At 49.8% G+C, this 27,647-nt stretch overlaps 1 protein-coding gene across 2 annotated transcripts in view; it reads left to right on the forward strand.

Moving 5' to 3' along the window:
* Positions 1-23,218, forward strand: part of B4GALT1 (beta-1,4-galactosyltransferase 1) — a 49,058-nt gene extending 25,840 nt beyond the window's left edge. Inside the window, exons 2-6 of one of the 2 annotated variants that reach the window (XM_010975822.3) lie at positions 1,609-1,844; positions 15,332-15,519; positions 17,911-18,033; positions 19,917-20,021; positions 20,262-23,218. In XM_010975822.3, coding sequence (XP_010974124.1) covers positions 1,609-1,844; positions 15,332-15,519; positions 17,911-18,033; positions 19,917-20,021; positions 20,262-20,394 — 785 coding nt within the window. In that variant the 3' untranslated portion in view covers positions 20,395-23,218. The remainder of the gene's footprint in view (positions 1-1,608; positions 1,845-15,331; positions 15,520-17,910; positions 18,034-19,916; positions 20,022-20,261) is intronic. The other variant, XM_064490134.1, reaches the window with a different exon arrangement.
* The last annotated feature ends 4,429 nt before the right edge of the window (positions 23,219-27,647 follow it).

Consider the following 27,647-nt stretch of genomic DNA (forward strand, 5'->3'; position numbering starts at 1 on the left):
AGGAGGAGGAGATGGCGAGTCCACATCCGCCCACCTGCAAGAGGAGCAGGAGTCATAGCTTCCTTTTCTGGGGGGTGGCCTCATTTCGGGGGGTGAGTGATCCCCGGGAACAAGAGGTGCTGTTGAACCTCAACCTCAATAGATGGACAAGCAGGACAGCAGAGGGCTGCACCCTGGCCCTTGGGTGGTCCTCACCAGTGTGTTTTAGGTGAACTTGCTGTGAGTTTGTGGTCAGCGTTTGGCTTCTATTTTGTAGTGTTGTTTCCTTCCTTTGCTCTTATGGACAGTTGCCTTCACAGGTAAAGCTGGTTACGCTAGAGTAACGGTTCCCAAAATGTGTTCCCTGATAAAATGGTTCTGTGGCCAAATAAATTTGGGAAACAGTGGGTTAGATAAAGTGAAGGGGGGTTCTTGACTGCACAGCTTCTCAGGGCCTTTGGTGTGTACCATGACTTTCCAGAAGCAAGACTGAGTATGCAGGGTTCCCAAACTTATTTGACCAGGAGATATGTTCTTCCTTTGAGTGTCCTACTAGGATTAGTGTTTCCTGGAACCCATTTTGAGAAAGCCTGGCCTACCGGGAATACTGGGGGCCTGGGTTTAGGTGCTGACTCTGTGGCTAATTTCCTGTGTGTCCCTGGGCCAGCCATCTTTCTCATGCCCTCACCACATGTGCTGTGGGAGGGCGGCCCTCAGACTTTGGGGAGTGAGGCCCTCTCTGAGCTCCAGCTGTTTCTACGTAGGAGACGAGGACTGCCGCGCCTGTGTCTGGGCCTTGACCTTGACCTTCTCTCCTCCTAACGCGCCACTACCTCACAATCCACCACCCACATCTCGTCAATTTTTCTTCTAAGCCAAGAGCTCTCCTGCTGACTTATTTCTCTCATTTGCAGCCGTGTTCTTCCATGCCAGAAACTTTGGAGTCACCCCTGACTTTTCCTCCCTTCTTCATCCCCTACTTATATTAAGTGTTCTTCTGCGATATTCTTTCCGGCCGTTTCTCCTGTTTCCCTTCAGTTCCTCCAGCCCCTGCCTGTCGAGTTTGTTTCATCTGTGCATCCTGCCCCTTCCCGAGACAGGGGTTAGTCATGCCACTCCCTGCTGCCTTCTGATTTCAGGCTGACTCCCTCAGCACTGACTTCCCGAAGACACACACACAATTTTCCCCAACTAGGCTGGGTTCAGAGAGATGATGTAAGTCGTTTGTCCAAGGCCACGCAGCTGGGAGGTGGCAGAGTTAGGTTTCAAACTCAGGATTTCTGAGAAAGTGCTTTCTCAACCATGCTCTCTGATCCTGACGACAGCCTGTTGGGAAGTCTGAGTAGGAATTACTCCATTTCCATTTTTCAGTTGAGAAACAGAGTCTGAGGGGACTGGGGCCTGGGACGGTGAGTGCTGCAGAGGGTGGCCAGCTGTGTGGCTTTGCCTGGTAACCGGAGGGTTTCCTGGGATGGTTGGTCACACTCGTGCTGGACGTGGTGCCTGGTGCCAGGTGTGAGTGCCTTTCCCACGGCCGCACAGCCTCCCAAGGAGATGCTCCTGTGGCAGCAGCCCGGCCCCTGCGGAGTCCTGTGGCCTGACCACTTCTCCTTCCCTCCACCCCTCTAGTCGGCCCCATGATGATTGAGTTTAACATGCCTGTGGATCTGAAGCTTGTGGAGAAACAGAATCCGGAGGTGAAGCTGGGTGGTCGCTACGCCCCCAAGGACTGCATCTCCCCTCACAAGGTGGCCATCATCATTCCATTCCGCAACCGACAGGAACACCTCAAGTACTGGTTGTATTATTTGCACCCAATCCTACAGCGTCAGCAGTTGGACTATGGCATCTATGTTATCAACCAGGTGAGGTCTGGGAAGATGGAGGGAGGGAGGGAGCGGATGTGTGTGTGTGTGTGTGTGTGTGTGTGTGTGCATGCGCGTGCATGTGTGCTTGTGCAGTCAGATATGAGACTAATGAGGAATGAAGGAAAGGAAGTGTTTTTTTCGACATCTGGCATTTTTCAACTCCACCACCACCACCCTCCTTATCTTAGTGCAAATGAGCTAAATGCCAAACAGTTTTTTAATTTTTCTAAGAGTATAACTTTGGTATTTCAAGTTTATCCTGAATACCTAAATGCATATCTATAGATTGTAACCCACCGGGTAGAATAAGACATCTAACAAGCTACATACCAAATTCCACTGAAATTCATCTGAAGAGACAGAGTCTGCCCATTTTTAAAGGGCCGAATGGCCATTTCATTTCAGGATAAACTCTGGATCTGCTTGTATGTAGTAAGTAAGTTTGAGTAGTAAGATTGTTGGCAGTTGATAGCTTCCATCAAAGTTGAGGGACTTTGTGGGCCTTCCTTGGACCAGAAGGGAAGCTAGAAAGAGTAGTGTGTCTGTCCCTCAAGCATTTCGGAGCACTGCCGGTGCAAAGAGCTCCAGAGAGGTAATAAAGAAACGTAAGGCCCCAGTCCTACCTGTCCTGAAGCTTTCAGCCCCACTTATGGTAAGCAGGACCCTTCCAGGGAACAATTTGCTAATAATCTCAAGGACTGAAGCTGAAGGTGGGAGAGCGGGTGGCTGGCAAACCCCCTCGAGGCTGTTTGAGTCCCTTGGCCAAGTAAGGCACAGACCAGGTCCCTGAGAAAATCTGCAGGCAAGATAGCCAGATAGTTGTGGGTCATCTTAGAAGATTATTTGAATTATGTAAGAGACAATAGGTAAATGCCCTGCAAATTCCAAGTCACTTCAATCCGACAAGTATGTGTTTAAGAAAAGCCCTGTCATCAAGGACCACGTAACTGATGCCAATGAGCACATGTTGATCATGACAGGATTCAGAAGCCCGCTATTAAAGCAATGGCAGTGAGTGCCTGGAAGAGGAAGCCACCATCACCAGGAGCCAGCAGGGACTAAGAACAAGCCATGCCAGCTGCTTCTCCTTTCCTTCCTTGACAGTTATTGTACCAGTAGATGAGTGATAGGCTGTAGACACCATGGCAGATCTTGTTCATCAAGGCATTTGATGGCCTCCCACAAATCTGCCTGAGCAGAAGATAGACAGCGGTGGTCTGGATGGCCTATAAATGAGATTACAACATGTACTTGGGTAAAGAGGGTAAAAGAGAGTTAGTGATGATGCAGAGTTTTTGCATGTAGGTGACTGTGGTTAAGGAAGACTTGGAGGGCAGGATGCTAACGTACAGACAGGTTGTATTTTAGGTGCATGTGAGATTTCCCTTCAATTATGAAGTCAAAGCAAATATTAGACCAGTGACATTTAGCCACTATCTTAAGTTCCTATGACATGATTTAAATAGCTATTCCCCAAGTTTCAAACAACAGACTTCCAGGTGTCCTATACCAGCTATTTGCTCCTGCCTGCCCCAGTCCAAGCTGGCAGAACAGTTAAGCAAGCCAGCTTGGACCAGTGGCACCCCTGTGCTGGCTAACACTGGACCCTGCCTAAGACAGGGCTTCTCCCAAAGTGTGGTTTTCGAAATGGAGGACTGAGGCCAAATGCATTTGAGGAATGCTGGATTGGATAACATGCACATGGAGGCTGCAGTGTACTGGTGTGCATTAGAGCCGCCAGAAGGACTCAACACTGTCTCCTGAGCTTGTCCGACTGGAGAGCTGTTTTCCGAGAACCATCACAAGTGATGAATGTTCTGTGAATCAAACTTTGGGGAAAGCAGGTCTCCATTAACACCTCCTCCCCTGCACCTCCTTACTTGCCCTATGAGAACCGCCCTCCCCCCAACTCTGCCTCCCTCCAACTCTGCCTCCCGCTCCTGTCTTTCCCCACATGCAACTTAGCATCAGAAGTATTTCATTTTTAGTTTTTCAAGCATTTATGTCTTTTTTCCTCTAGTCTTGTCATATCATCATCTACCCCCCACCCCAATCCATGTCTTTTTTTGGAGTGGGGGGGGGAGGCAATTAATCCGTGTCTTTTTTGCATCTTCATCTTGTCCTTCTCTTTCCACCTGAGGACAGTCTCTTCCTCTCTATCTCCCTTTCCCCCAGCTAATCTTATTTCTTCTGCTCCAGCTCTGTCCTGATTATTTCTTTGGGAAAATATGACCTGACTTCCAGGTAACCGAGCCATGAAGAAACTTGAAGTCTGCCCTACCTTTCCAGTAAAGAGTGTCCTGTGTGATACCTATAAAGAACCTGTAATAAAATAATAATGATAAGAAGCCTAAGGCTTGAAAAGAAAGAGGTGGGAGGGGAAACATTTAGAGCTTGCCGCATCTACAGATTAGGAACTTCCTGTGATCTGTTTTATTGCTGTAGTCAGGGAAAGGGAGTTCATGGCATCTGGCTTTGGCTTTGTGAACCATCTGTTGAGCAAATAGGCCTCTCAACATCCTCCTGTCTCAGACACACTGGTGTCATCTTGACACTTCATTCACCTCCCCACCACACACGCCATTTAAGGGGAGAAAGGATGCTTAAAATAGGAGGGGCCTCTGAGACATCTGGTCCAGGGGTTCTCAGACAGGATTTTAAGAACAAAACCCCCTTCTGCCCCACTAAAATGCTGCTCAACCCCCTTTCCACAGCGGGTCACAGTGGTGCTATTCGACTTGCAGTGGGGGCCATGTCCCCGTCTCTACCCCCTAACTTCCCCTTTAGTCTTTGCTGGGATTCGTGGGGACCCCTGAGACCAGATAGTGTGAAAACTGTTCTGTTTTGCAGATGAGGAAACTGAGGCTCAGAACGGGGAAGTGACTGGTAGGAAGCCACATAAGCAACAGTAGGGCTGCAGCTCAAAGCCCAGGCCCCGTCCCCTAGTGCCTTCTCACTGCGTCAGCGCCACCTCCCTTCTCAAGGCCATTGAGTCCCTCCCTCGAGGTCTTTGTCAGGTCTGGGTATCCAGGGCTGGGAGCGAGGGAGTGAGGCTCAGGCTGCCTAGGTTCTGGCTCTGCTACTTCCCAGTTCAGCAACCCTGGGCTTGAGTCCTTCAGACCTTGGTTTCCTCGTTGGTGGAGAGGAAGGTCTCTGTCTTCAGTACACAGAGCTGTGAAGCACCTGGCACACGAACCCTCAGTAAACATTAGCTGGTCTTAGTCCTTTCTCCCTGCCCCTCCTTCTTCCTCCTATTTCCTCTGCCCAGGAGTAAGGTGAGAAACTCTTTACCACTCTCCCCACCTCCTGCTTCACCCCCTCTCAGTACCAGCGCCGAGCCCCTCCCTCCCATTTGTGTGGCCTCCAGGGGATTAGAGGACTGTGGACTTAGGGACCATGTCAATCAAGCCCACCAGCTTCTTCAAAGGAGGGCTGTCTCTCAAGATCCACACACAGGGGTGAGCTTTCATGGCCTTTTATGGCCCTTACCCTGTCCATGCTAAGCTATTAACTGCTCCCTTTTGGCTTAGTCCCGTCCAATCACCACAACAACTCACATTTCACAAGTGGGTTGGAGGGCAGGTCGGGGCTTCCCAGCTGAGATGGAGAGGAAGTGTTGCTGCTGGTCCTCAGTGCCACCCGCCTCTGGCCCCAGCCCGCCAGTGTCTGCACATCCCACTAGGGTTGGGCGACCTCCAGCCTCTTGGAGCCAGGGTTGCTGCTCTGAGGCACAGCTGTCCTCCCCAGGGTCCAGTGCTGGACCTTGGTGGGGTGGAGGAGATCAGGATGTCATAGTAGACACAGGCGGCTGGGGTGGGTGTGCACACCACACTTCCTCATGCTCTAATCGGGAAAGGAAACTATAAAACCACCAGAGGTGACGGAAAGGCAGGTTGCCACCTGGCAGCACTAGCCCTCAGTAGGAAATACAGGATGTTTGTGGGATTAACCATCATAAGAATTACCCAATAGGCGGGGAATGTAGGCCCAGCTAGTCAGGTGGGTTTATAATAACCATGGCAGCCCTTTGGCCCTGAGCCAGTGCCCAGGATCCATCTCTCTGATTCTGTTTGTTTATCCTCTGGTACCTCTGACCTCAGTCAGCTGCCTGAGATTTTTCTAGTTCTGACCATGTTATGCTCTCCCTGAAGCCTTCAGTATGTCCCCACTGCCTATAAGCAAGGGTCTGAAGGGCCAGAAAGGCCTGAGCTTGGCATCTGAGGGAGGCCCTCTGCAGTCCACGTGGACCTACTGCCCGCCACTTCCTCTCAGACCTCCTTCACTCACTCAGGCCACAGCCATGCTGGACTCACCACCACCCCCGAGACACCCTCTGCTCCCCTGCCTGTACCTTTGCTTACGCTACACACCCTCCTCCCAGCCCCGTCCTGTGTGCCTTCCCTTCCTTCTGTCCCCTGGTGGCTACATTGTGCTTTCTAGTGAGGTGTGAGGGATGATTCTCTGTGTGCAGATCTACCAGTCCTGCAGCCTCTAGGCCCCAAGGCCCCAGGTCCCTCAAGACTCCCTCGTGGCTCCCTGAGTCCAGTGCAGTCCAGCGCACGGTCAGGGCCTGGAGCACGGAGCTGCTCCCTGTGGCTCCTGCCTGTTTACTTGCACCTGCTCTTGGGACCCCTTGCTCCAGGTTCTCTGGCAAGGTGTGTGCCTCTCAGAAGTGAAGCCTTCTTTCCCCTCCAGGCCAGGTCATGACCTTTGGGAACCTGTATGGCCGGTCACCACCGGGCCTCTTCTCAAAGCCTCCTGCCTGTGGTGGACCAGGGGTGACCTCCCTTTTCAGGAAAACTGCAGAGAACCTAATTTAGCCCCATGGTTGTTGGTGGTCATAAAACTTTATGGTCTTTTGGACTGAACCTCTTCCATGTTGCACTTTGAATTTTGGCCCTAAAAGCCCCCTGGTTGTTGGTGGTCATAAAACTTTATGGTCTTTTGGACTGAACCTCTTTCATGTTGCACTTTGAATTTTGGCCCTAACAGCCCCCTGGTGAGGCAGTGGGTCCTCCCACCATCTTGCTGTTGGAAGGCTCCTGGTGGCAGGCAGCTTGTTCAGGGTCCCGTGATGGCTGGGTGGCGGAACTGGGATTTGGACAGAAATCACAGGAGGCCTAAGAAATGCCTCACCTTGCCATGTGTATTCCCTGAACACCTGATTCCCTTCACTGGGGAATAGCTCGATATCCACTTGGCAATGCCTCCATGAGTCCCACTAGGTCACAAGAGGGAGGTGGCAGCTTTGGAGTAACAGCCTCAGGACCCCCTGGAAGCCTTGCCCAGCTGTCATGGTCACAGGTAAAACCTGGCCTGGAAGATGGACCCAGCTCCTGCCTGAAGAGTCTGTCTGGCTTTGGAATTTTTCTCCTCTTCCTTTTCCTCTGCACCCTGTTGTAAGGTGGTTCTAGGCTGCTTGTCTGAGACCACATGTGGGTGGACTTGGAGACAGCCCTTTGCACCCACAGTGAGGGAAAGCGTCTGTCCCCACACTCAGCAGCTTATCTCCTCTGTCACCGGGCCAGGCAGCCAGGTGAGGCCAAGGTGAAGCAGAGTGAAGCAAGCTCCGGAGTCCACCCCCTGCTGAGCCTGAGGCCTGAGGCCCCCCTCATCTGCTTTCCACCTCGATGGTGTCTGTTCATTGTCCCCCACCCCTGATTTCTATTCCCTGCCCTAGCTGTCAGCGTCCAGATTGATGTGTACAGCAGTGGGGCTCACGAAGGGTGGGGCCAGTCCTGATCTGCAGTGCCCCTTCCTCTGGGCGCCAGGACTTTTGGGGGCCAGGGGCCCGGGAGGGTTGCAGGAAGGCTGGGAGTATCTGCAGCCCAGCGCTGCAGCGTGCTGCCCCAGAAGTCAGTCATTTCCTTTGCTGTGTGTTTTCCCGTCTGTGGCTCGCTCCAGTCCCCTGGGGGATGTGTCATCACGCTTACAGGTACTCGCAGAGCTGGTGAGTTGCCTCCCTGGGCATCGTCCTGGCAAATGTCATTTTCTCTGCTCACCATGGGCTTCGTGACAGGAAATGACAGCTTATTAGGAATTTGCCTGCACCCTGGAATGAGGGTGGTCACAGCCTGGACATTGGCCTCTCTTCCTCACATCTCTCCCTTGCAGCCATCCTTGTGTCTTTTTTCTTTCTCTTTTTCTTTTTTTTCCCTTCTAGTGGGGGCCTTTTGCTTTTACTTGTCAATCCCGTTTGTAGCAAAGCAGGCTGAAGGAGGACCTCCTCTCTGTGATCTGCTTCTTGCTCTCCACCTACCTCCTCTTCTGTGCCCTTCACCTCCTAGAGAGAGAGAGAGAGAGAGAGAGGGAGAGAGAGGGGGGGGAGGGGGAGAGGGAGAGAGGGATGCCGACCTCACTACTGCTGTGCCTGCCACCACTGCTGCCACCGCTGCTGCCACCCTGGTAATGTCCACATGCCCCCAAGTCCCACCCAGAGCCCAGGCCCAGCTGGTCAGGGGCAAGCTGTGTAAATAATCCAGAGAGTGTGCCATCCCGGGCCCTGGGGTCCCCCAGGCAAGGCCACTGGCCTCTGTGGCTCACTTGGAGATGCTGAGGTCACCGGAAGCCAGCCTGTTGTGCAGAGGTCTAAGGGACTGAGCCTTAAAATTAAGCCACAGTTGAGCTCATACTGTACGTATATGTACTTTTGTATCCTGCTTTTTTCTTAAATGCTATGTCATCAGCATCTTCCCGTGTTATTTCATAGTCTTCATAATCATCACTCTCCATGCCTTCATAGTAGTTGAGCGTGTAGTCTTACCATAATTAACTTCGACATTCCTCTTTAGAGGGCATTTAGATAATTTCCACTTTATCACTGGTATAAATAATACTATAATGAACATCTTTGAGTCTGCAGCTTGTTCTGTGTTTGCTTCTTTCACATGTAGAATCATTTCCCCAGGCTAGATTTTCAAATATGGGATTATGGGTTCAGAAATGGTCTAAACATTTTTATGGTTTGCAACATAAGTGGCCAGATTGCTTTCTGAAAAAAGAAGCCTTTATTTTCTAAGTGTTTTTCTGTGGAAAGTCTTGTCTCAGTGCTGGGGGCCCTGGGAGGGGAGGCAGACATCCTTTTGGGGCTGCCGTGGAGCTGGGGGTTAAAAACTCTGTTCTCTGGGTTTACCTTGCCCAGAATCCCTGCTGGGCTGTTCTATTAGCTCAGTTCTCTCTAAAGGTGACTTACACAGCTTCTAACTTGTGTTCTAGTCCAGCAGAGGCCAAGAGTGTGCTCACCTTTGTGAGTAATTTCAAACAGAGAACCACCCCAACAGCCCCCGAACCCTGAAGGGCCCATTTCCTTCACTCACTGGGAGAAGAGCTCAAGTCTCAGATCCAGGTTTTGTTGTGGGCCCTGTCCAAGCTCAGGGCTACCATATTATTATGGTTCAAAGCCAGAGACCCAGCGGCTAGGAAATCATGGGTGAGTGGATATTAGCCCGCCACAAACTCAGCGTTTGTATAATCCCAGTAATTCTCTGGGGATCACCCCCAGCCGGCCTGTCTGCTGTCCCAAGGTCCACACTTAGGCCTGCAGGTCAGTCCTGCCGCAGGACTGCCCAGCCGGAGCTTCCTCTGCTTTCCTACCACCCCCTCGGCCTAGGCCTCTCCTCGTGGCGTCTGAATGGGCACAGAAAAGCATGCAAGAGGGTGTTTCAGCAAACATTTGTACTGCCTGCAGACCTGGCTCTGGGTCTGTGGGGCTGAGAGTCAGTGGGTTACTGTGGGTATTGGGGTGGGGGCTGGGGTGACTTTGTGATGGACCTGGGCATGTGTACAGGAGCAAAAATTCTGATTCTTTGGAAGTCTGGGCTTCGAGTTGATGTTTCCAACCTCATTGCTGCTGTGTCTTTTCGTTGAGGAGGGGCCGGGTATGGTCAGCCCCCAAGCCATCATGGTCAGGGAATATGTGGGCTGACATCCAGGAAAGGCAGACTGGTCTGATGGATTTTCTAGAGACTGTTAGATCGTGGGCAAGGAGGGCTGTGGCTTTCTGTTGTTGGTCATCTGTCCCCCATTGCAATCAGGGAAAGGCTGTTCTTGCCTTAACCACAGGATTTGCCTGGGGATTAGACCACACTCGTACCTGCTGTGAAAGCCCCATGAAGGCTGCTTGCAGGTGAGGCATGAAATGGGGAAGTGGAGCCCTCGGGGGGGGAGGCCTTCTCTGCTTGCCCGGTGTCATTGCCTAGACTCTGACGTCTCTCACAAGAATCACGCGACCGATTCCAAACTGGTCTCCCTGCCTTTAGTTGGGGAGTAGGGCACACATCCCTCCTTGACATGCAAAACATAACCTTGTATAAACCTCAAGGGCTCCCTGTGGCCTAAATAAAAGATAAAGCCTTGAGTATTTTAGCAGAGTTCCCGGCCTTCCTCTCCCCACCTATGTTTTGATCCACATCCACCTTCACGTCTTATTCTGGCTTTTCCTGGTGTGTATTTCTTGTAGTTCCTTGAATGTTCTCTTTTCCTCACAGCCTTTACAAATGCTGCTCTGCCCTAGGAATATTCTTCTCATGCCTCCCCTGAACTTGGCTAACTTCTCCGAAGCCTTCTCTGATTCCCTAGGATTGATTCGTGTCTCCACCTCCACTTCTGCATACGTGCTGGGCTCTGTAGCTCCCTTCTCCTCCCCTCCCCAGTAACTGTCCGCCATGAAGAGGTCATCACCCCATTACAATTGCCTGTTTACCTTGGAACTCCTCAAAAGCAAAGCTTGTGTCTTTTTTTTTTTTCTCTGTATCCCTACTGCTAAGCATAGAGTAGATACCCAATGAGTGACGTGAATGAATATATGAGAAAGAGGGAGAAACAGGACCCTCTGGTCCTCTCCTGGCTTTCCTTTTCTTTCTTTTTTGGTAATCACTTTACTGAGATATAGTCACATACCATACAATTCACCTATTTAAAGTATATAATTCAGTGGCTTTTAGTGTATTCAGAGTTGTGCATCTATCACCACAATCAACTTTAGAACATTTTCATTAAGCCAAAAAGAAACCCCCATACTGCTTAGTTACCAATTCCTCCGTTCCCTCCAGCCCTGGCAGCCACTAGCCTACTTTCTGTCTTTATGGCTTTGCCTATTCTGGACCTTCCATATAAATGGAATCTCATAACATGTGGTCCTTTGGAACTGGCTTCTTTCATTGAAGCATGATGTTCTCAAGGTTCATCCACATTATAGCATGGATCAGTACTTTATTTCTCTCTATTGCTGAGTAATATTGAATTGCATGGATATCCGTTTTATTTATCCATTCACTAGTTAATGGACATTTGGGTTGTTTCCACTTTTTAGCTATTTTGAATCATGCTACTATGAGCGCCGTGTAAAAGTTCTTGTGTGGACATGTTTTCAGTACTTTAAGGTATAGACCCGGGAGTGGAATTGCTGGATCACATGGTAACTCTTTGCTCATCCAGGACTCCAGACTTTTCCCAAGATGGCAGCACAATTTTATATTCCCACCAGCATTGTATGAGGATTCCATTTTCAGTGGACATACTGCTTGCTCTCTCTAATGTTTACTGTAAATGGAGCACTAGAAAAAGGTTTTAATAGCTCTGGAGAGCCATCTGGCGCATCTTAAGACATTTGTCCCTGCCACCCGGATTTGCCAAAAGGGCACTGGGTTTGCTGCATGAAGTGTCTGAGGCTGTAGACTCTTCTCTCCCTTGAGAAAGTTGGCCTTTGGCCTGTGCCGAGCCTCCCTCTTCACATCTCCTCACTCTATCCTAGGCCCGCATGCCTGACCAGGCCCAGGCTCCTGTCCTCTCTAGACTGACCATTGTTGGCTTAGCTTGACTGATACACCCACTGTCAGATTGCATATCTAGTCTTATTAACAATGTCCAGGCTTTTCTGAGTGCTTTGGTCAGGGAGACAGCTGCCCTGTCCAGCTAGGGGAATGTCCTATTGCTTTTGGCCTTTCTTCTTCCTTCTTGTCCTCTCCCTCTGTTAAGAGGATCCAGCCAAAAGGATAAGTATAACTCTTGTCCATCTATATAAGACGAAGCCTGCACTTAAAAAGCTCGGCCATTCAGAGGTTCACCTACTCCCAGGGCACCAGCTTCTCCTTGCCGAGTGTGACTTCCCAAGCTTATCTGACTTTTTTCTACTGCTATAGAGATCCTTACCGTATGAGCCACAGGGTAAATCACTTTAGCCTTAATCCTTTTTAGAAATCCCCTCTTCCATCAGAGAAGCAGGATTTGGAAGGAACCTTGAAGCCGATTGGAAAGGACACACAGACGAGTGAGAGGGAGGGGTCTCCAGGCTGGTCTCTGGGAGACATTTTGAAAGGTCTGACCATTCAGGATGGATGGGGAAACCTCCTGCTGTGATGAGAGTTGCTGACATTCGTTGCCAGGCAGTGTGCTAAGGCCTTTTCTTGCATTGTCTCATTGAATACAACTCACCTGTGGACATCGCCGTGACCAAATGAGGCCTAGAGGTGTGATTTGCCCAGAGTCCTATAGCTGATAAGTGAAGAAGCTAGAGTTCCTGGAGTAAAGATGCGTGTCTGTCACAAGTGTGTACTTGCCTTTGCCAGAGAGTGGTTGCTTGACCAATGTTTACCTGAGTGAATGGAATGATAGATGCATTGGATGAATGTGCCCGAGGAGGAGGGACAGGAACGAGGGCTGGGTGTCTTCCCACTCGCTAGAGAGGAACAGCATCTTCTGTTGATGGTGGTGGTTGGCAGACTGGCCAGGTGTTGTCTTTCTTATCTAGTAAGTTACCCAAGATGTTACACCATTTTATCCAAAGCAGCCTAGGATTGACTTTTCTTTAATCCCAGGGGAGGAAGAGAGACACACACACACACACACACACACACACACACGGACACACACAGACACACACGGACACACACTTTCCTCATCTACTATTCTGCTGCTCTGGTAGGTCCACTTTTGAAAGTGTACCCCGCCCTTTGCAGCTCCCAGGATCAGGTGAGGCCAGGCTGGGAGGGAGGATGGGACGAGTGATGTGTAGTTCTGTTTATGTTGGAAAACTGCCTGACTCTGACTACTTGTAAGTGTGGACCAGACACTGCAGCGCCTTATTGAGTTCCAGGAGCTCTTACGCCACACGTGGGGGAAGGGGTAGAACAGGTCTGTTCCTGGGTTTCTCCTCCAGGCTGCCGTTGTCTTGGGGCTTGGTGCCAGAGGCGCCCATTCATGGTTCCAAATTCCCTGTTCCTGGGAGAGGAAAAATGCTCAGGGTATTTTCAGTTAGGATCTGCTCAGATCAAACAATCATGGCCAGAGGCCAGGTTCTGTGGTTGAGACATGGCCGCCAACACCCTGCCCCTTTTACTGGGGAGCGGACCAAGAGAAGGGAGCACTGGACAGCCACCCTCAGTGTCTACTACACAGGTGGGACAAGGCGTTGTTGGGACATTGCCCTTTCATTTGTTGGAAAAGTGTTCAGTGGGGCTGAATGGTATTTCACAGTGTTCAGAGAAAGCTAACTCTTATAGGGTCTTTATGGGGATGAAAAGCACCAGACCTCTCTCCCCATCATCAGAAGGTAGAAGAGTGTGGGAGGAATGAAGTAAATCTGAGTTGGATGAAGGTTGTTACAGGACTGTTGAGATGATTAAATGACACACCATGTGTGTAAAACACTTACCTGTACCTGTGTCATATTCCCCCCCAGCAAGTATTAGCAATGTGTTGTAATGATAATAATTACAATAACTTCATACTCTTCATATGCAATTCCTAAACTTTGGGTTTTTTTTTTTAACCTCATGACTTACACAGAATTAGCTGAAGAGAGACTTCTAAATCACTCTTAACTGATGGGGCAGCCAAAAAACGCCCCAAGTGCCATTGGGCACAGCTGTCCACCTTGAAGGAAGGAGCTCTTGAAGAAAGGAGCTCTTGTGTAAGATGTTTCATTTACTGTTCTCAGCTGCTTTTTTCTGACTTCCTGGTACTTATCCTTCTTAAGCTGTTTGTTTCTCTGAGTCACCCTCCTGAGGCTGGGGGGCTGTGGCACTGTGCGCTCTGTCCTCACGCAGGTAGTTTGGTGGAGTGCCAGTTTCCGAGTCCACTCCTGGAGTCCTGGAGAGAAAGGGGCGGTGTCCTACCTTTGAGATGGCATAGCTGTGGCAGGTCCTTGTGGGGCACACTGTCTCCCAAGGTGCAGGGCCCTGGTCTTGTTGGTCCCATGAGGTGCGGGGAAGGAGCACCAAGTGAGGATTCCAGTGTTGGGCGCCAGCACCAGCTCTGTCATTTACGTGGCCCTAGCTTCTTCTTGGCAGTGTTGGGAGAATTGTGGTCAGAATGAGCACAGGTATGCAAGGGCTTGTGAACTGCTATGTGTAAAGGTGGCTGTGTTGATGCTGTTACTGTCCTTACTAACCTGGGGTCATGGGAGTTGGTAAGAGCAAAGACCCTTGGTGGTGACCCAAGGGCCCCCAAGGGGCTCCTTGGTTGGAGCCTCCACAACGGATTGCCATCTGCCATTGTATGTTGAAGCCCATCCATTGGTCTACTCATCCATCCATCCAGCCATCCAGCCATCTGTCCATGCATCCATGCCTCCATGCATCCATCCATCTGTCCAGCCAGCCAACCAGCAGTCATTTACTGAGCTCTTATTATATGCTGGGCAGTATTCTAGGCACTGGGTGAATAAAAAGTAAAAAAAATTCCAGCCTTCACTGAATGCAGGAGACTGAAAATAAACAAGATGAGTAAATGAAATATGAAGTACCTTTGCATCAAAGTACTTGATTCTTGGGGACCCAGTGGTTGGCATCCTGAAGCAGTTGTCCTCCTCTCTCACACACACCTGGTCTATCATGCTGCGTATCGCACTGCTCCCCACCCTGCGCTGTGAGCACCATGAGGGCAGAGGTTGACTTGGGCTTGCCACATTTCTCTGGTGGCTGGTTTAGTGACAGGCACCTGGAAAGCACACAATATGGTGATCAAACCGTAGACAACCATGCAAGGAGGGTAAAGTGAAAAGTGCCATAGTCACCAGTTTCCTGAGTATCTTTCCTGCAATTAGCTTATATGTAGTATGTGAATAAATGCCACATATGCTTAAATACCTAATAATACTATCTTGAAGATCATTTCCTTTTAGAGCTTCCGTATTTTAAAAAATGGCTCTATTCCATTGTATGGATGTCCATGGTTTGTTTAAGCAGTTTCCTGGTTGATGCTTATGTCATTATTTGCAATCTTCTGCTGTGATGAACATGTGGTGAACACAGTGAACACATTGCTTGCATGTCATTTGCACAATTGCAAGTCCTACAGGATAACTCCTGGAGGTGGGACTGCTGATTCAGGGAATGCCATTCGGTACTGATTTGTAAATTGAGGGCAGAACATGAGGCCCAAGAGCGGCGTGATGACCACGTGGTGTGGACAAGTCACCAGTCCCTATGAGTAGTCCATTCAAAGGCCTTACTGCATCTGATATCAACTCTTTTGCTTTACACCAGGCTGGAGAATCCATGTTCAACCGTGCAAAGCTCCTCAACGTTGGCTTTCAAGAGGCCTTGAAGGACTATGACTACAACTGCTTTGTGTTTAGTGATGTGGACCTCATTCCAATGAATGACCATAATGCCTACAGGTGTTTTTCACAGCCACGGCACATTTCTGTAGCAATGGATAAGTTTGGATTTAGGTAAGAGGTGTTGACCAGAATCTGCAGAAAAACATGTTTCTCTCTTACACAATGTCAAGAAAACGCAATTCCTCCAGCCCAGGAGTGCATGGAGGCTCTGGAGGAGAATGCCTCCTCTGAGAACATGGTGCTTTTTAAGCCCAGTCAGTTATTATCTGAGGAGGCAAGTAGAGTCCAGAGACACCAGATCTCCACACGTCCAGGTGAGAAGAGTCATGCTTGGCACAGCTCTTGTCCTCGGGCCCCAAACAGAAGCTATATTACCTCCTTTTCTCCTCCCCACTTCCCAACACAGTTTGGGGGACAAATTGGAATCCTTCTCCCCCGGTAAATTCTTGTGCTTGGATACTTCAGCAGATGTTCCTTGGCGCCTTAAGAAGGAAAGTGATTCTGTTTCCCTGCAAAGCCCAGGCTTCTGCTTAAACATTACGATTCAAACTTTTCCACCAAAATGCCCGTCTCAAGGAAGGCAGCTGACACCTGTCACCAGGAGCCAGCAGCATAATCCAAAGCACATTGTCACTGGTGGAAAATAGCCTTGTGGTCCATTTTTTTCATCTTAAAATAAATAAATAAATTTGCATTTTGGTCCCTAATTTATCCATGTTTATATCAACATAAAATTGTCTTAAGTTGCCTGTCAGTTGGGTATCCTGACCTCTCCCTCCTTGGGAAGCTCTGCAAAGCTGTGCTCAGGTGCCCTGTGTGCTGGGCATCCCTGGCCCGGGTGCCGACCACAGTGTGGTGAGCCTGTGCCGACCAGCAGTCCTTTGGTCTAGATACAACAGCTCTCTTTCAGACTCATTTTATTCTCATAATTTCTTTCTGTCCTCCCTTGCTGGGGGCACGAGAGCTGTTGAGATGAAAGTAGGGTTGCTATGAAGCCCTTCTTCCAGATTAAAGGCATTTAGACCATAAACTTCCTGTCTTAAAGGGAGGAGATCTGACTATAAACGGCACTCTGTACCCTGTCTTCCCTCGCTCCCTCCCTGTTTGTGTGTCTTCTCTTTGAGATACGCTAGCTCCTCTGAATTCCTCCTTTGAAGCATGGTGTTGCTTACCTCCTCATTCTTTACCACAACACCACGTTTGTTTTACGCAGAAGCAGTTAGGCCTGGGGGACGGGGCAGGTAAGAGAAAGCAGCAGAGACAGCAAAACCGAATCTTGTCAAACTAGCATGTACTTCCCCATTGAAGTGGCTAACAGTCCATTTCTGTAAAAGCATTCATTATGAAAAAAGCCTTTATGGTCTGGCCACCTCTGGTTCAAACCCTCACATTACGAGTGCCGGCTGTAGTGTGTGGTATGCCGAAGGAGGATGACCTGGCACCTCAATGATAAGACCTAATTACTAGGAGATTCCCTTGATTCATTAAAGCAGGTTCCCCCAGGGATCTTTGCTTGTGGCTACTTGCAGTCAGAATTCCGGAATGTATTTGAAAATAATAATTGCATCTTTTTTTCTTATGTTCTATATGGTTTGGCTGACTTCCCCCTCAAAGTCTGAGTTAGAGTTTTCCTTAATTTGTATGATGGGTTTTGGTCTCTTTGGATTCCTATAAAAGCCCGAGTGTGGTTTGGGGCTGCACACAGGGTCGTCACAAAACCACAGCCTCTAAAGGACCTACAGGAAGGCCTTTGCATGGTCTCCGGGCACATCCAGATTCTTAACATTTCTCGTCAGTTTTCACTCTGCATCCCTCAGGAGTCCATGATTCATAACCACTGAAATAACTGAAATACAAAAAGGTTTGACAGGATGAGAGCCCAGATGCCCTGCTGCTTGAAGATGTGTCCAAAGATTCACCATGATACATTTTGCTAAGGCAGGATGTGGCAGAAACTTCCAAGAAAATTTAATTTTAGCAAGTTTTCAGAAATGCAGTCTTGGCCGTTGGGGTTAGTTTTCAGGCCAGTGTACCTTTGGAAGAATGAAAGCCAGACTGTGGATAGGCTGGGGTGGGAAGGGGGAGCATGATGGAGTGGGCACAGGGAGATTCGAAAGCAGTCTGAGTTTCTAGGACCTCCTGGATAAGGCTTTCCTGTGTGGGAGCAGGACACGTGAGAGCAGATCCCTGAGCAGTGCAGAAGAACTGGGCTTACGCTCTTGTCACTGATTGCTTTTCTAGATAACCACAGAAGCAGCACAGTGTTCTTAGAAAGAGCGAGATTCTACTTTTTGATATCTGTGTCTTCTCTAAAATAATCTGAGTCTGATATGAAAACAAAACACAGGAAACCTTCATAAATCCCCAATTTCAAAGTTGCAGAGAATAAAAATAACTTTAGCAGTGTTTATACTTTGAGCAAGCTTTATTTTGAAAAGTCATAATTTACTAACCACTGGTCCTCTGTGTTTGTGTGTGTGTGTGTGTGTGTTTTTTCACCAGCCTACCTTATTTGCAGTATTTTGGAGGTGTCTCTGCTTTAAGTAAACAACAGTTTCTCACCATCAATGGATTTCCTAATAATTACTGGGGCTGGGGAGGTGAAGATGATGACATTTTTAACAGGTAATGGTCACAACTTAGATCTCTTTCTTCCCTGTCTCCCTTTACTTCTGGTTTTTCTATCAGTGCTTGGTTATTCTGCAAGGATTGACCCTCAGGAGAGACGCAGTCCCCACCCAGCCCAAATACTTAGGTGTGCCTTGCTGCAGAATGTCTTTAGGAAAATAAACTTCTGTGATTTTTGCACTAGCCTTTTGGAAAATGTAAAATGAGAACCAAGTAAAGGGGTGAGTTTACTTTGACTTATACTACATGACCATCCACAACCTGGGGCTCTTTTTAAGCTGGTAAACCTTTATCATGTAGCTGTCATCACAGATGATAAAAAGCCATCTGTCGGTGGCATTTGAAACGACATTCTGCCCAGTTCTTCCTGGTAATGGAGTCTTCAACCCTGCCAGCCTCAGGGAAAAACGCCCATCGTCCCTCTGGGAGCCAGTCTGAATCGGTCACTGAGCTGGATAGTGCCTTTCTTAATTGGAGTACATTAATTTGGTCATTAACAGGTATCTGTCAGAGCAGCACCCAAGTCATTTAAGGTTCGCTTTGTGTGAGAACTTGGTATAGACCTGTCTTTAATACAGGCCTTGAAGAACACTTGAGTTGTAGAGTGTACAGACTGTATCAATATGCAGAGCACTGGGCCGGGTAGGCCCAATGGCGAGGAGGACACAGAAGCCCTGAACATGGGGTCCAGACAGAGACAAGCTTGCTTCCACAGCACCACGCCTGGGCACACTGGGCCCGCAGGATGGTGTCCAGGGCTGACATGACAGCACAGACCTGAGTGATCAGGAAGGTTGGCAGGAGGGAGCACCAAGGATGGACCCCCGAGGGAGGAGGGCCTGGAAGGATGAGTGGTTTGTGGAGGAGCTTTCTTTTCTCTTTTTCTTTTTAAGATCGAGATATAGTTGATGTACAATATTGTATGTTTCAGGTATACAACATAGTGATCCACAAGTTTTAAAGGTTACACTCCACTTATAATTACTAAAATATTGACTGTATTCTCTGTGCTGTACAATATAACCTTGTGGCTTATTTATTTTATACATAGTAATTTGTTCCTCTGAACTCCCTACCCCTATCTTGCCCCTCCCCCTGGAGCAGCTTTCTTGAAAGATAAGGAACCTAACTTTTATTATGAACCGACTCACTGAGTCCCAGGCACTAGCTCAGCACCGGGGAAGGCCAGGCTGGGAACCCTGGAGTTGTCCAGGACCAGCAATTCCTGCCCCTTAGCTAACTTTTGCATTCCTGCTGTCAAGGCTTTGGTTTTGGTCCTCATTCCTTTTCTCCCAGAACCTTCACAGAACCTTCCACCTTGTTCTGGCTGCCTCTAGTCTTGTTCCCGAATCTCCATTCATACACTTCTAACCAGAGAGACTTCCCCTTGGCCAAAAGCCTTTGAGAAACACTGTATACAGTCAGCTGTCCGTATCTGGGAATTCTGCATTCAGCCTACCACCAATCGAAAATATTCCGAAAAAAAAATTCCAGAGAGTTCCAAAAAGCAAAACTTGAATTTGCTGTGCACTAGCAACTATTTACATAACATTTTCATTGTATTTACAAATACATTTACAACTGTATTTACAATTTCCTTCCTGGCATTGGTGGCCCTGTGTTCTAAGTATCCACACTATAAATTCCATGAATGCAGACACCTCCAGTGCCTGGCAGAGGATAGTCACCAACAAGATCTCAAACCAGTGGTCAAAGGTTATGGGGAAGGTGTGAGTTTTAGCCAGTGCCCCACTGGGCTGGGGTCTGGGCCATTGAGAACAGCAGGCAGGATGGCTGGACAAGAGCCCTGCAGCTGGGGCTGTGGGACCCGAGCCTTCTGGCTGCTCTGTAATGACGACTTGTCCCTTTACTCCTTACAGATTAGCTTTCAAAGGCATGTCTGTATCTCGCCCAAATGCTGTGATTGGGAAGTGTCGGATGATCCGCCACTCAAGAGACAAGAAAAATGAACCTAATCCTCAGAGGTGTGTTCTGTGTTTTATTCTCCCCTCTGTGTGAGTTTCCTTCTTCCCCCTTTCAGATGAGGCAGGCTGCAGGAATGAGGCTCTGGAGTGGGCTCCATGCCTACAGAGAGGGAGGGTTTGATCCACAGGATAGGGTTGGAGGAGGAGGGAGGAGGGGCCATGAAGTACAAACATTTAATTTTTTTTTCTTAAGACTTTTTTTTTTTTGACTCCAACCCTTTGCCTGTTTTTCCCTTGTAGGTTTGACCGAATTGCACACACAAAAGAGACGATGCTCTCTGATGGTTTGAACACACTTACCTACCTGGTGTTGGACGTTCAGAGATACCCATTGTATACCAAAATCACAGTGGACATCGGGACACCGAGCTAGCGTTTCGGTACACTGATAAAGAGACCTGAAAATGGCCAGGGACCTCTGCTGGGTGTCTCTGCCAATCTGTTGGGCTGGTCCCTCTCATTCTTACCAATTAGAGTGATGAGCCCTCTCTGCTCGTCATTCAGACGCCTTTCCAGATGACCAGGACGAGTGGGATATTTGGCCCCCAACTTGGCTCGGCACGTGACTTCTTAGCCCTCCGAGGTGTATTTAAGCATAGAAACCGTCAGCCTTTGGAGGGTTCTCAGCCTGTTCACAGTCTGACCCCAAAGAACCAGAGCTATACACACCCCCAAATCTAGTGACTGTGGGACTCATTCCCAGTAAAAAAAACCTGCTAATTTGTTGTCAGATAGGTAAGAACTGCGCTTTAAATTGTAGTAATATTACTTTGTGAATAAGTGGAGAGTGCTGCTGAAATTGCATTGCTGTGATGATTTTTGGTTGTCATATCGTAATAGAAAAACACAATTTTAACCATTCTCATTTTAGCTCCGCCCACCACCTTCTTTTGGTGGTATGCAACTATTACAATCATGTGTGTGTGTGTGCCTGCGTGTGTGTCTTTTCTTAGCAAAAGAATTTTAAAACTTGAGCCTTGGACCTTTTGCCCTGCTAACGTGTGAATTCCAAGGTGACTTTAGCCACCAAAGGAAAAGCCTTCGGTGTTCTCACATTCAGTGGCCTTTCTCCAGATTGTCTGATTTCTGAATGTAAATCCTTTTTTTCAATAGCAGTTTGTAGTATTTTAAAGAAAGAACAAATCAGGTTCTAATTATAATCTGGCTTGATTTTGTGTGGATCCAGATTTGCATAGCTGTTTAGTGTTAAGTCATGGCAATTTATTTCTCTGAGCACGCTATGTAAACTTGAATTTCCTATGTGTTTTTATTGTGGTGTTCTACATGTGGGGAGGGGATTGAGCATTTTTTAGAGGAAAAAAATAATGTATGCTGTAATTGCCACACACGGGCCTCTGATGTAGCTGGCGGGCCAGGTTTTCTGAAGAGCAAAATCACCTTTGGGCCCTTTGGTGAGAGGTAGGCCTCCCTCCCCATCAGCATTATCATGCTGGACCTCTGGTGGTGGCAGGGAAGCCTCTGCCTGCCTGGCCCAGATCCCCACCTCTCCAAGTACCCCCCTCCCCAGGTGGGCAGGGCAAAGGGAACCCCCATCTCCTCAGACTGACCCCAGGACCCCCCATTAGGGCCCTAGGCTGTGGAGTTGTAAATGAGGTTGTCTGCTGGCCCTCAGCCTGGGGAGGTGGAGGAAGCCTCCACGTGGCCCTGGGGGCTGCCCTGCTGGCTCCGCAGGCAGCACCGCCTGGCCCACCTTGCAGGACTGGTTCTCCTTCTTTCCCCTTCCTCCCTTCCGCTGCCTTTCTCCTTCCTGCCTCCCCATTTTTGTTCCTTTGCCTCTCGCCTGTTCCCTAAAACTGGCGTGTGGCGCTCAGGTTCAAACAGAGTTCATCCTCTAGCATGAATGTGCCTTTTAATTAGAGATCTAGAAAGAAGTTCAGCTGAACCCACTCACACTCTCCACGACCACTCTGGTGCCTAAAGCCTCCCGTCCCCCCTCAGGTTTCTAGGAGGTGCTCCCACTCCTGGGAGGCTGACCCACAGGGAGTGTCTTCCCCAAGCCCATCTCTGCTGCGAGAGGTTTTAGCCTGCCTGAGGTGAGGTGCACAAGGCAATTCCTACCACTGGGCGCCCTTGCTGGGTCCAGCCCGGGCTAAGGACTTATGATTTAGCTTTCTAATCCTAGGGTTGACCTTTCAGCTCGTGGCAGCCTGGACCTCCAGCACTGACCTTCAGGAAGCCAGCCCTCAGTGTGGAGGCTGAGTTGGTGCCCGGCCCCAATCTTACCTGTGCCTTTATCACTTTGAACATCTCAGATGCTGACTTGGTTCTTTCCCCAGAAGCCTTTGTATTGGTTACAAATTATTTTCCACTGCAGAAGCAGCTGGGCTGTGCAAAGAGTATTCCTTCTGTCAGTTCTCTGCTCCTTGAGAGCGATGTTGATAGAGCTAAGAATGAGTGCACTGAGAGGCGGTTTGGGGAAATGCAAAGAATGAAGGCCTCTCTTTCTGTCCCCAGATCCTGACTTTTCCAAAGTGCCTTAAAAGAAAGGAGACAAATAACCCTGGGTGGTAACCTCTTTGTTATTTTACTCTTAAAGCAAAATTCTTTTTGTTTTCCTATTACGTTTTCCTCCATGTTCCATTGGAATAGTCAAGTATGTGGTTCATTCTCAGGACCAAGGGAAATCCTGTTTCACCCCTTCACTAACCTTCTGGTGCTCTCAAGGGGCCCACCTGGGCCCCAGGTTAGGCCTGGACCTTGCCTGGGTCATGAGATGCTGCAGGGCCTGTTTCCTCCCTGGGCCGTTTGGGGATGAGGGTTCAGAGAGCATTTCCTTCACCTGGAAGTTATCACCATGAAGTTGTCATGTGCTGTGCCTTTCTCTGTTTCTGTTCATTCCACTGCTGGTGACCCTGTCAAGTGGCCTTTGAGAAAGATCAGAGGACAGAGGTGGTACAAGGGTGTGAATGAAATGCTGGTGCTGGCTCTCAGCCCAGGCAGTGTCTCTGCTGACCTCAGGGCTGGATGTGGGGTGCCCCACACCGCTGGGAGGGCAGCTTTCCTGTCCTAGAGACCTGTTGTGCTGTGTATTTCGATTTCCCGTGTATGCAAATGTATGTATCTGCCATTGTAAGTGGGGGGTGGGGGAATGTCTGATCTTGGTGTTCAAAACAGAACTGTATTTTTGCCTTCAAAATCCGGTAATATAACGTGAATAAATGACCCTATCTTTGTAACAGCATGTGGTTTCTCTTCTGACGATGGGAGGATCTGAGGAAAGCAGACGACGTCTGCCTCCTGCGCCTGCCTCACTCAGGGGGTGTTGGGCGTAGGGGGCTGGGTGAGGGGAGGAGGTGGGATCTCGCCTGGCTACGCTCCACACACACCTGCCTGGGATCACACAGTTAGAGCACCCGCACCTGCCTGCAATCAGCCGTTTCCCCATCTGAGCCTCATCTTCACGTCTGTAAAAGGGGAATAATAGCACATAGAGACTTTTTGAGGCTTAAAAGAGATGATGTGTCTGAAACTACATGTGACACCTCACGGGTACTCGTTCCATAGTAGCTGGTGCTGCTTCAGAGTAGAAGTTCCCCCAGTGGCTCTCTGGCCACATTCTGCTGTCTTCCACAAATGCCAGCATCGTTCTGAGATGGTTCTCAGAGCCGTTTACACAAGGTGCTCAGTTTTACTTGGATAAATGAGCTTTCTTGTCAGCTGCAGGAAATTTAACCAGATGCTCTAAAGGGTCTTAGCTGAAACCCAAGGAATTGAGACAGTAAGTACCCCGGGTGCTGCCTCCTCCACAGTGCCCCTGGGCTCAGGCACCGGCAGCCTCGGGTTGCTGGCTGGATTAAATTGGCATCTGGAAGACATGGGTCAGAGGAAGCCAGTGTGGAGCAGAGGTCACCCCCGCTGTCCGGCTGAGGGGGCCGCAGGCCCTGCTGGGATGGAGCTGCAATTGTGGGACCGGTTGGGAAGCAGGAGCAGGAAGGGCAGCCCCTTGTAGCCCCGCCAGGGCCATCTGCTGTCTCCACCCACCCCTGTGACTGCTGGAAGGATCCCTAGTGGCCTCAGGCTTGAGCAGAGGTGGCTGGAACTCAGATCTCACTTTGGACCAGGAGACTCCTTTAGACAAAGTGCTGCCTTACAGGGCTTTGAAGCTGTAAGGTCCAGGTTAAGAGGAGCACCCTTCCCTCCCCAGAGGTGCACACATCCACGCAGATGCATATACACCAACATGTGTAACACACTTGACATGTGCCTAGGAGAGGCCAGGATGCCTGGCTTCAAACCCTGCTGCTGCCTCTTCCTAGTTCTATGACCTTGAGCAAATGACTTAGCCTCCCTGTGACTCAGTTTGTTCATCTGATGGGGATACCTCTTTCACAGTGTTGGTAGGAAGATCAAGTGAGTTAATCTTAGAAAGCCCTTGGACCACACCTGGCTCATAATGAGCTTTGTATGTGTAACAAGTATTTGTTACATTTTTACAAGTGCAGGTGGACACACGTGATGACGCGGACACACAGACTGCTGTGCACACGTTGCCCACATGCCAAGTGTGCTGGGGAGCGTCCTTTTTCCTCTTCTAGGGCTCATGTCTGGGGCTTAACTATGTGGCAGTTGGGTGACTGGATCTCAGGCTAAGTGATCACTCCTCTTTTTGGAGACACCTAGGACCTCACTAGTGCTGTTTTCCGACCCTTCCTGCCTCCTCTGAGTGAAGCTGTTTGGAATGGCAGCCTTGAGGAAGGAGGGTGGCTTGAGCCCTCACCCCCTGGTGGGCTCCAAGGCTCCAGGAAAGGAAGAAGGTGGGAGGAAGGGGGCCAGGGCCAGGCTCCTGGGATTGGCCATTTCCTTAAGAAGTGCCCTTAGCCTCCCACTCCACCTGGGACCCCAACCAAGTCTGAGCCAGGCAGAGCCCAGTAGCCGCAGTTGGGATTTGGCGGGCACCAGAATCCCCCTCTTCCCCAACACAGTACCTCTTTTCCATGGGAGAACGTGACCTGGATGCCAAATCACTGACCCACAGATGGAGGCAGGGCTGTGGGGCCCAGGTGGGTGGGAGCCTGTGGAGGTTTATAAGTAACCCCCCCACCCACCCAAGGCAGGAGTATTTGCTGCTGATGACAGAGGGAAGCTGTGTGGGGGGAGGAGGGGGGAGGGGGAGGAAATATGAAGATGACCAAGTTCGAGGTGCTGCCAAGTCTCCACTGCACTCCTGGGCTCCCCTCCCCTCGTTTCTTCCAGGAGGTTGGTGTTTGGACATTCCTAGGGGCTGATTTCTTCTTAGAACTGGAACGTCTTACCCCATCAGAAAGGAAATGAGGTTTGCCTGACTGAGCTGGTTGTGCCAGACAAGCCTCATTTCCTTACTGGCAGAGTCCCCAGGCAGGGAACGTGGCTGCTGCCTTCATCTGGGCTCCAGGACCTGTACCCAGACTGCGAGGCAGAGTGACCTGCAGGGTGTGGATGTCATGGGGAGTGATAGGGTCAACGGGCCAGAAATGAAACCAGAGAAACATGGCGCTCCCAACATATCTGCATGTGAGCAAGCTGGGTACCAGGTCACCAGACAGCGGGCCTGGGAAGAGGGCCAGGAGGAAGCCACACGAACAATGGTCATTACTTCTGGCTCTCTGCTTTCCCACTCGCTGTGGGACTCTGGGCAAGTCCATCCCCCTCTCTGAGCCTCAGTTTGCTCTTATGTTTTATGGCTTGCTCTCAGAACCCACTCCTGGCCTCTCCTTAGTTTTGCCCTTCCTCCAGTAAGAAGTGCCGTGGTGGCTGTGGGTTTCCTCTTGTCCCTCAGGCTCACCTTCACACCACTTTATCGGAGTCTTCATTTGTAAAAACAGCAGGATCACCCCTGCCTTCCCAGCTCCTCTCCCAGGACTGCTTTGAGCATCATAGGACAAACTGTTAAAGCTTTACCTGGTGGGGAGGGCTGGGATGCTGTTGCTGTTACCATCTCTCTCTTCTGCCGAAGGCCCCTCCACGCTCGGGCAGACTCCTCCCACCTGCTCTCCATTAGGTTTTCCAAACTCAGGCTTCCTCATTATCCCATTGGACCTGAGGAAGAGGCACAGGAGTGTATGTTATGTGCAGCAGTGTTTACCCTGCCACTGCTTGTAACACTGAAGACCCAGAAGCCACCATCAATGGGGGACTGTGCTAAGTAAAATGAGGTGCATCCAAACAATTAAGTACTAGGTGACCACTCAGAATGATGAAGTGGATCTGTACTTGTTGACTGGAAAGAGGTCTGAGGGAAAATAGCAAACTGCAGAACAGTACTTCCATATATGGCAGGGAAATGTCTGAATAATTTAGTGCAGAAATTATTCTGTAATTGTTTGCGAGAGCAAATGCAAAGGCAATAAGTTGAATAGATGCTCTCCCTTCTCTGCACAGGCAGTATGGCCAGGCTCCCATTCTGGGGTAACAGCCTTTAGTGTTTCGGGGGCTGCCTGAGGGTCAAGGCCTTTAGCAGCACTAGCCCCACTGAGAGCATGAGCTGCGTTGTCCCCTAGAGGAGTTGCATTCCCTTAAAGTGCCCAGGCTCAGAAGGGAGATGGCGGCGGCGTCCTATGGGGGATGATGGAGGCCTGTGCCCTGTTCACCTGTGGTGAGACGTGGCGGTGCTGTGGGGGTGTTCGTGGAGGCTGGATAGGAACTCAACTTGGGAGAAGCATAAGCACAGCAGGAAGCCAGAAAGACCCCACTGGCCATGGATTTGGGCCTGAGAATCCAACAGACCTGTTGCCGAGGGAGGCCCTGACATCTGGATTTTGACACAGACCCAGACTGAAGCTCTAGCAGACTCATTTCCGGGCCAGACATGAGTGCTGGACCATTGGCATGTCTTCCTGGACCTTGTCCCTGCCTGGGAGGCATGCGCCAGGGAAGGGTGGGTACCAGGCCATGACCAGTAAAAGTGCATGCCACTATCTTTGAATCTCTATCTGGTGGGGTGCCAAGAGCTGTGCGTGCTGGGCTCCACTCACCGAGAGCCTTGGACAGCTTGGGCCACCGGCAGTTACCCAGCCAGGGAAGTGGGCCATTGGTGGGGCCTTCAGAATGTTCCCTTTTTGCAAAATGTCCTGTCGCTGTAGCTTCAGTGACTTTACTTTCCCCAGTGACAGCAGCACAGGAGATAGGCCAGCTCCCAGGCCCGAGCTCTGTACTTCCCCACTTCACCAAAGGCATGTCTGCAGTGAGGAAGGGAACTAGAGGACGTGGCGAACTGCTGCATCATTGTGATCTCTCACAAGAGTTCTTCCCTTAAGAGCACACCCAGCCCTTTCCCACCTGCTCTGGGTTGCTCACTACAATAACCCCCATCATGAGAAACTTAGGCTCAGGGTGGTCATGTGACTTGCACAAGGTCACACATAGTGTCTGAGCCAGGTATCCTGAATCTCAGCTCGGGGCTCTGGCCACTGGAACATGATCCAGCCACCCCTCCAGCCTCAGCAACCCTCCCTCCGCAAAATAGTGTGGCGGCTGGAGGCCGGAGGCCGAGTGGTGCCCTTCCTCACCTAGAAGACATGGACCGCACTTCAAGCCTGGCCTCAGCAGCATTGCCAAGAGAAGTGCAGTGTAGACAGAGGCCTGGACCCGAGAGCCTGGTTTCTGTTTTGTGTTTTTGGTTTTGTTTTG

This window comes from Camelus dromedarius, chromosome 10, assembly GCF_036321535.1.
Source record: "Camelus dromedarius isolate mCamDro1 chromosome 10, mCamDro1.pat, whole genome shotgun sequence".
Taxonomy (NCBI): Eukaryota; Metazoa; Chordata; class Mammalia; order Artiodactyla; family Camelidae; genus Camelus; species Camelus dromedarius.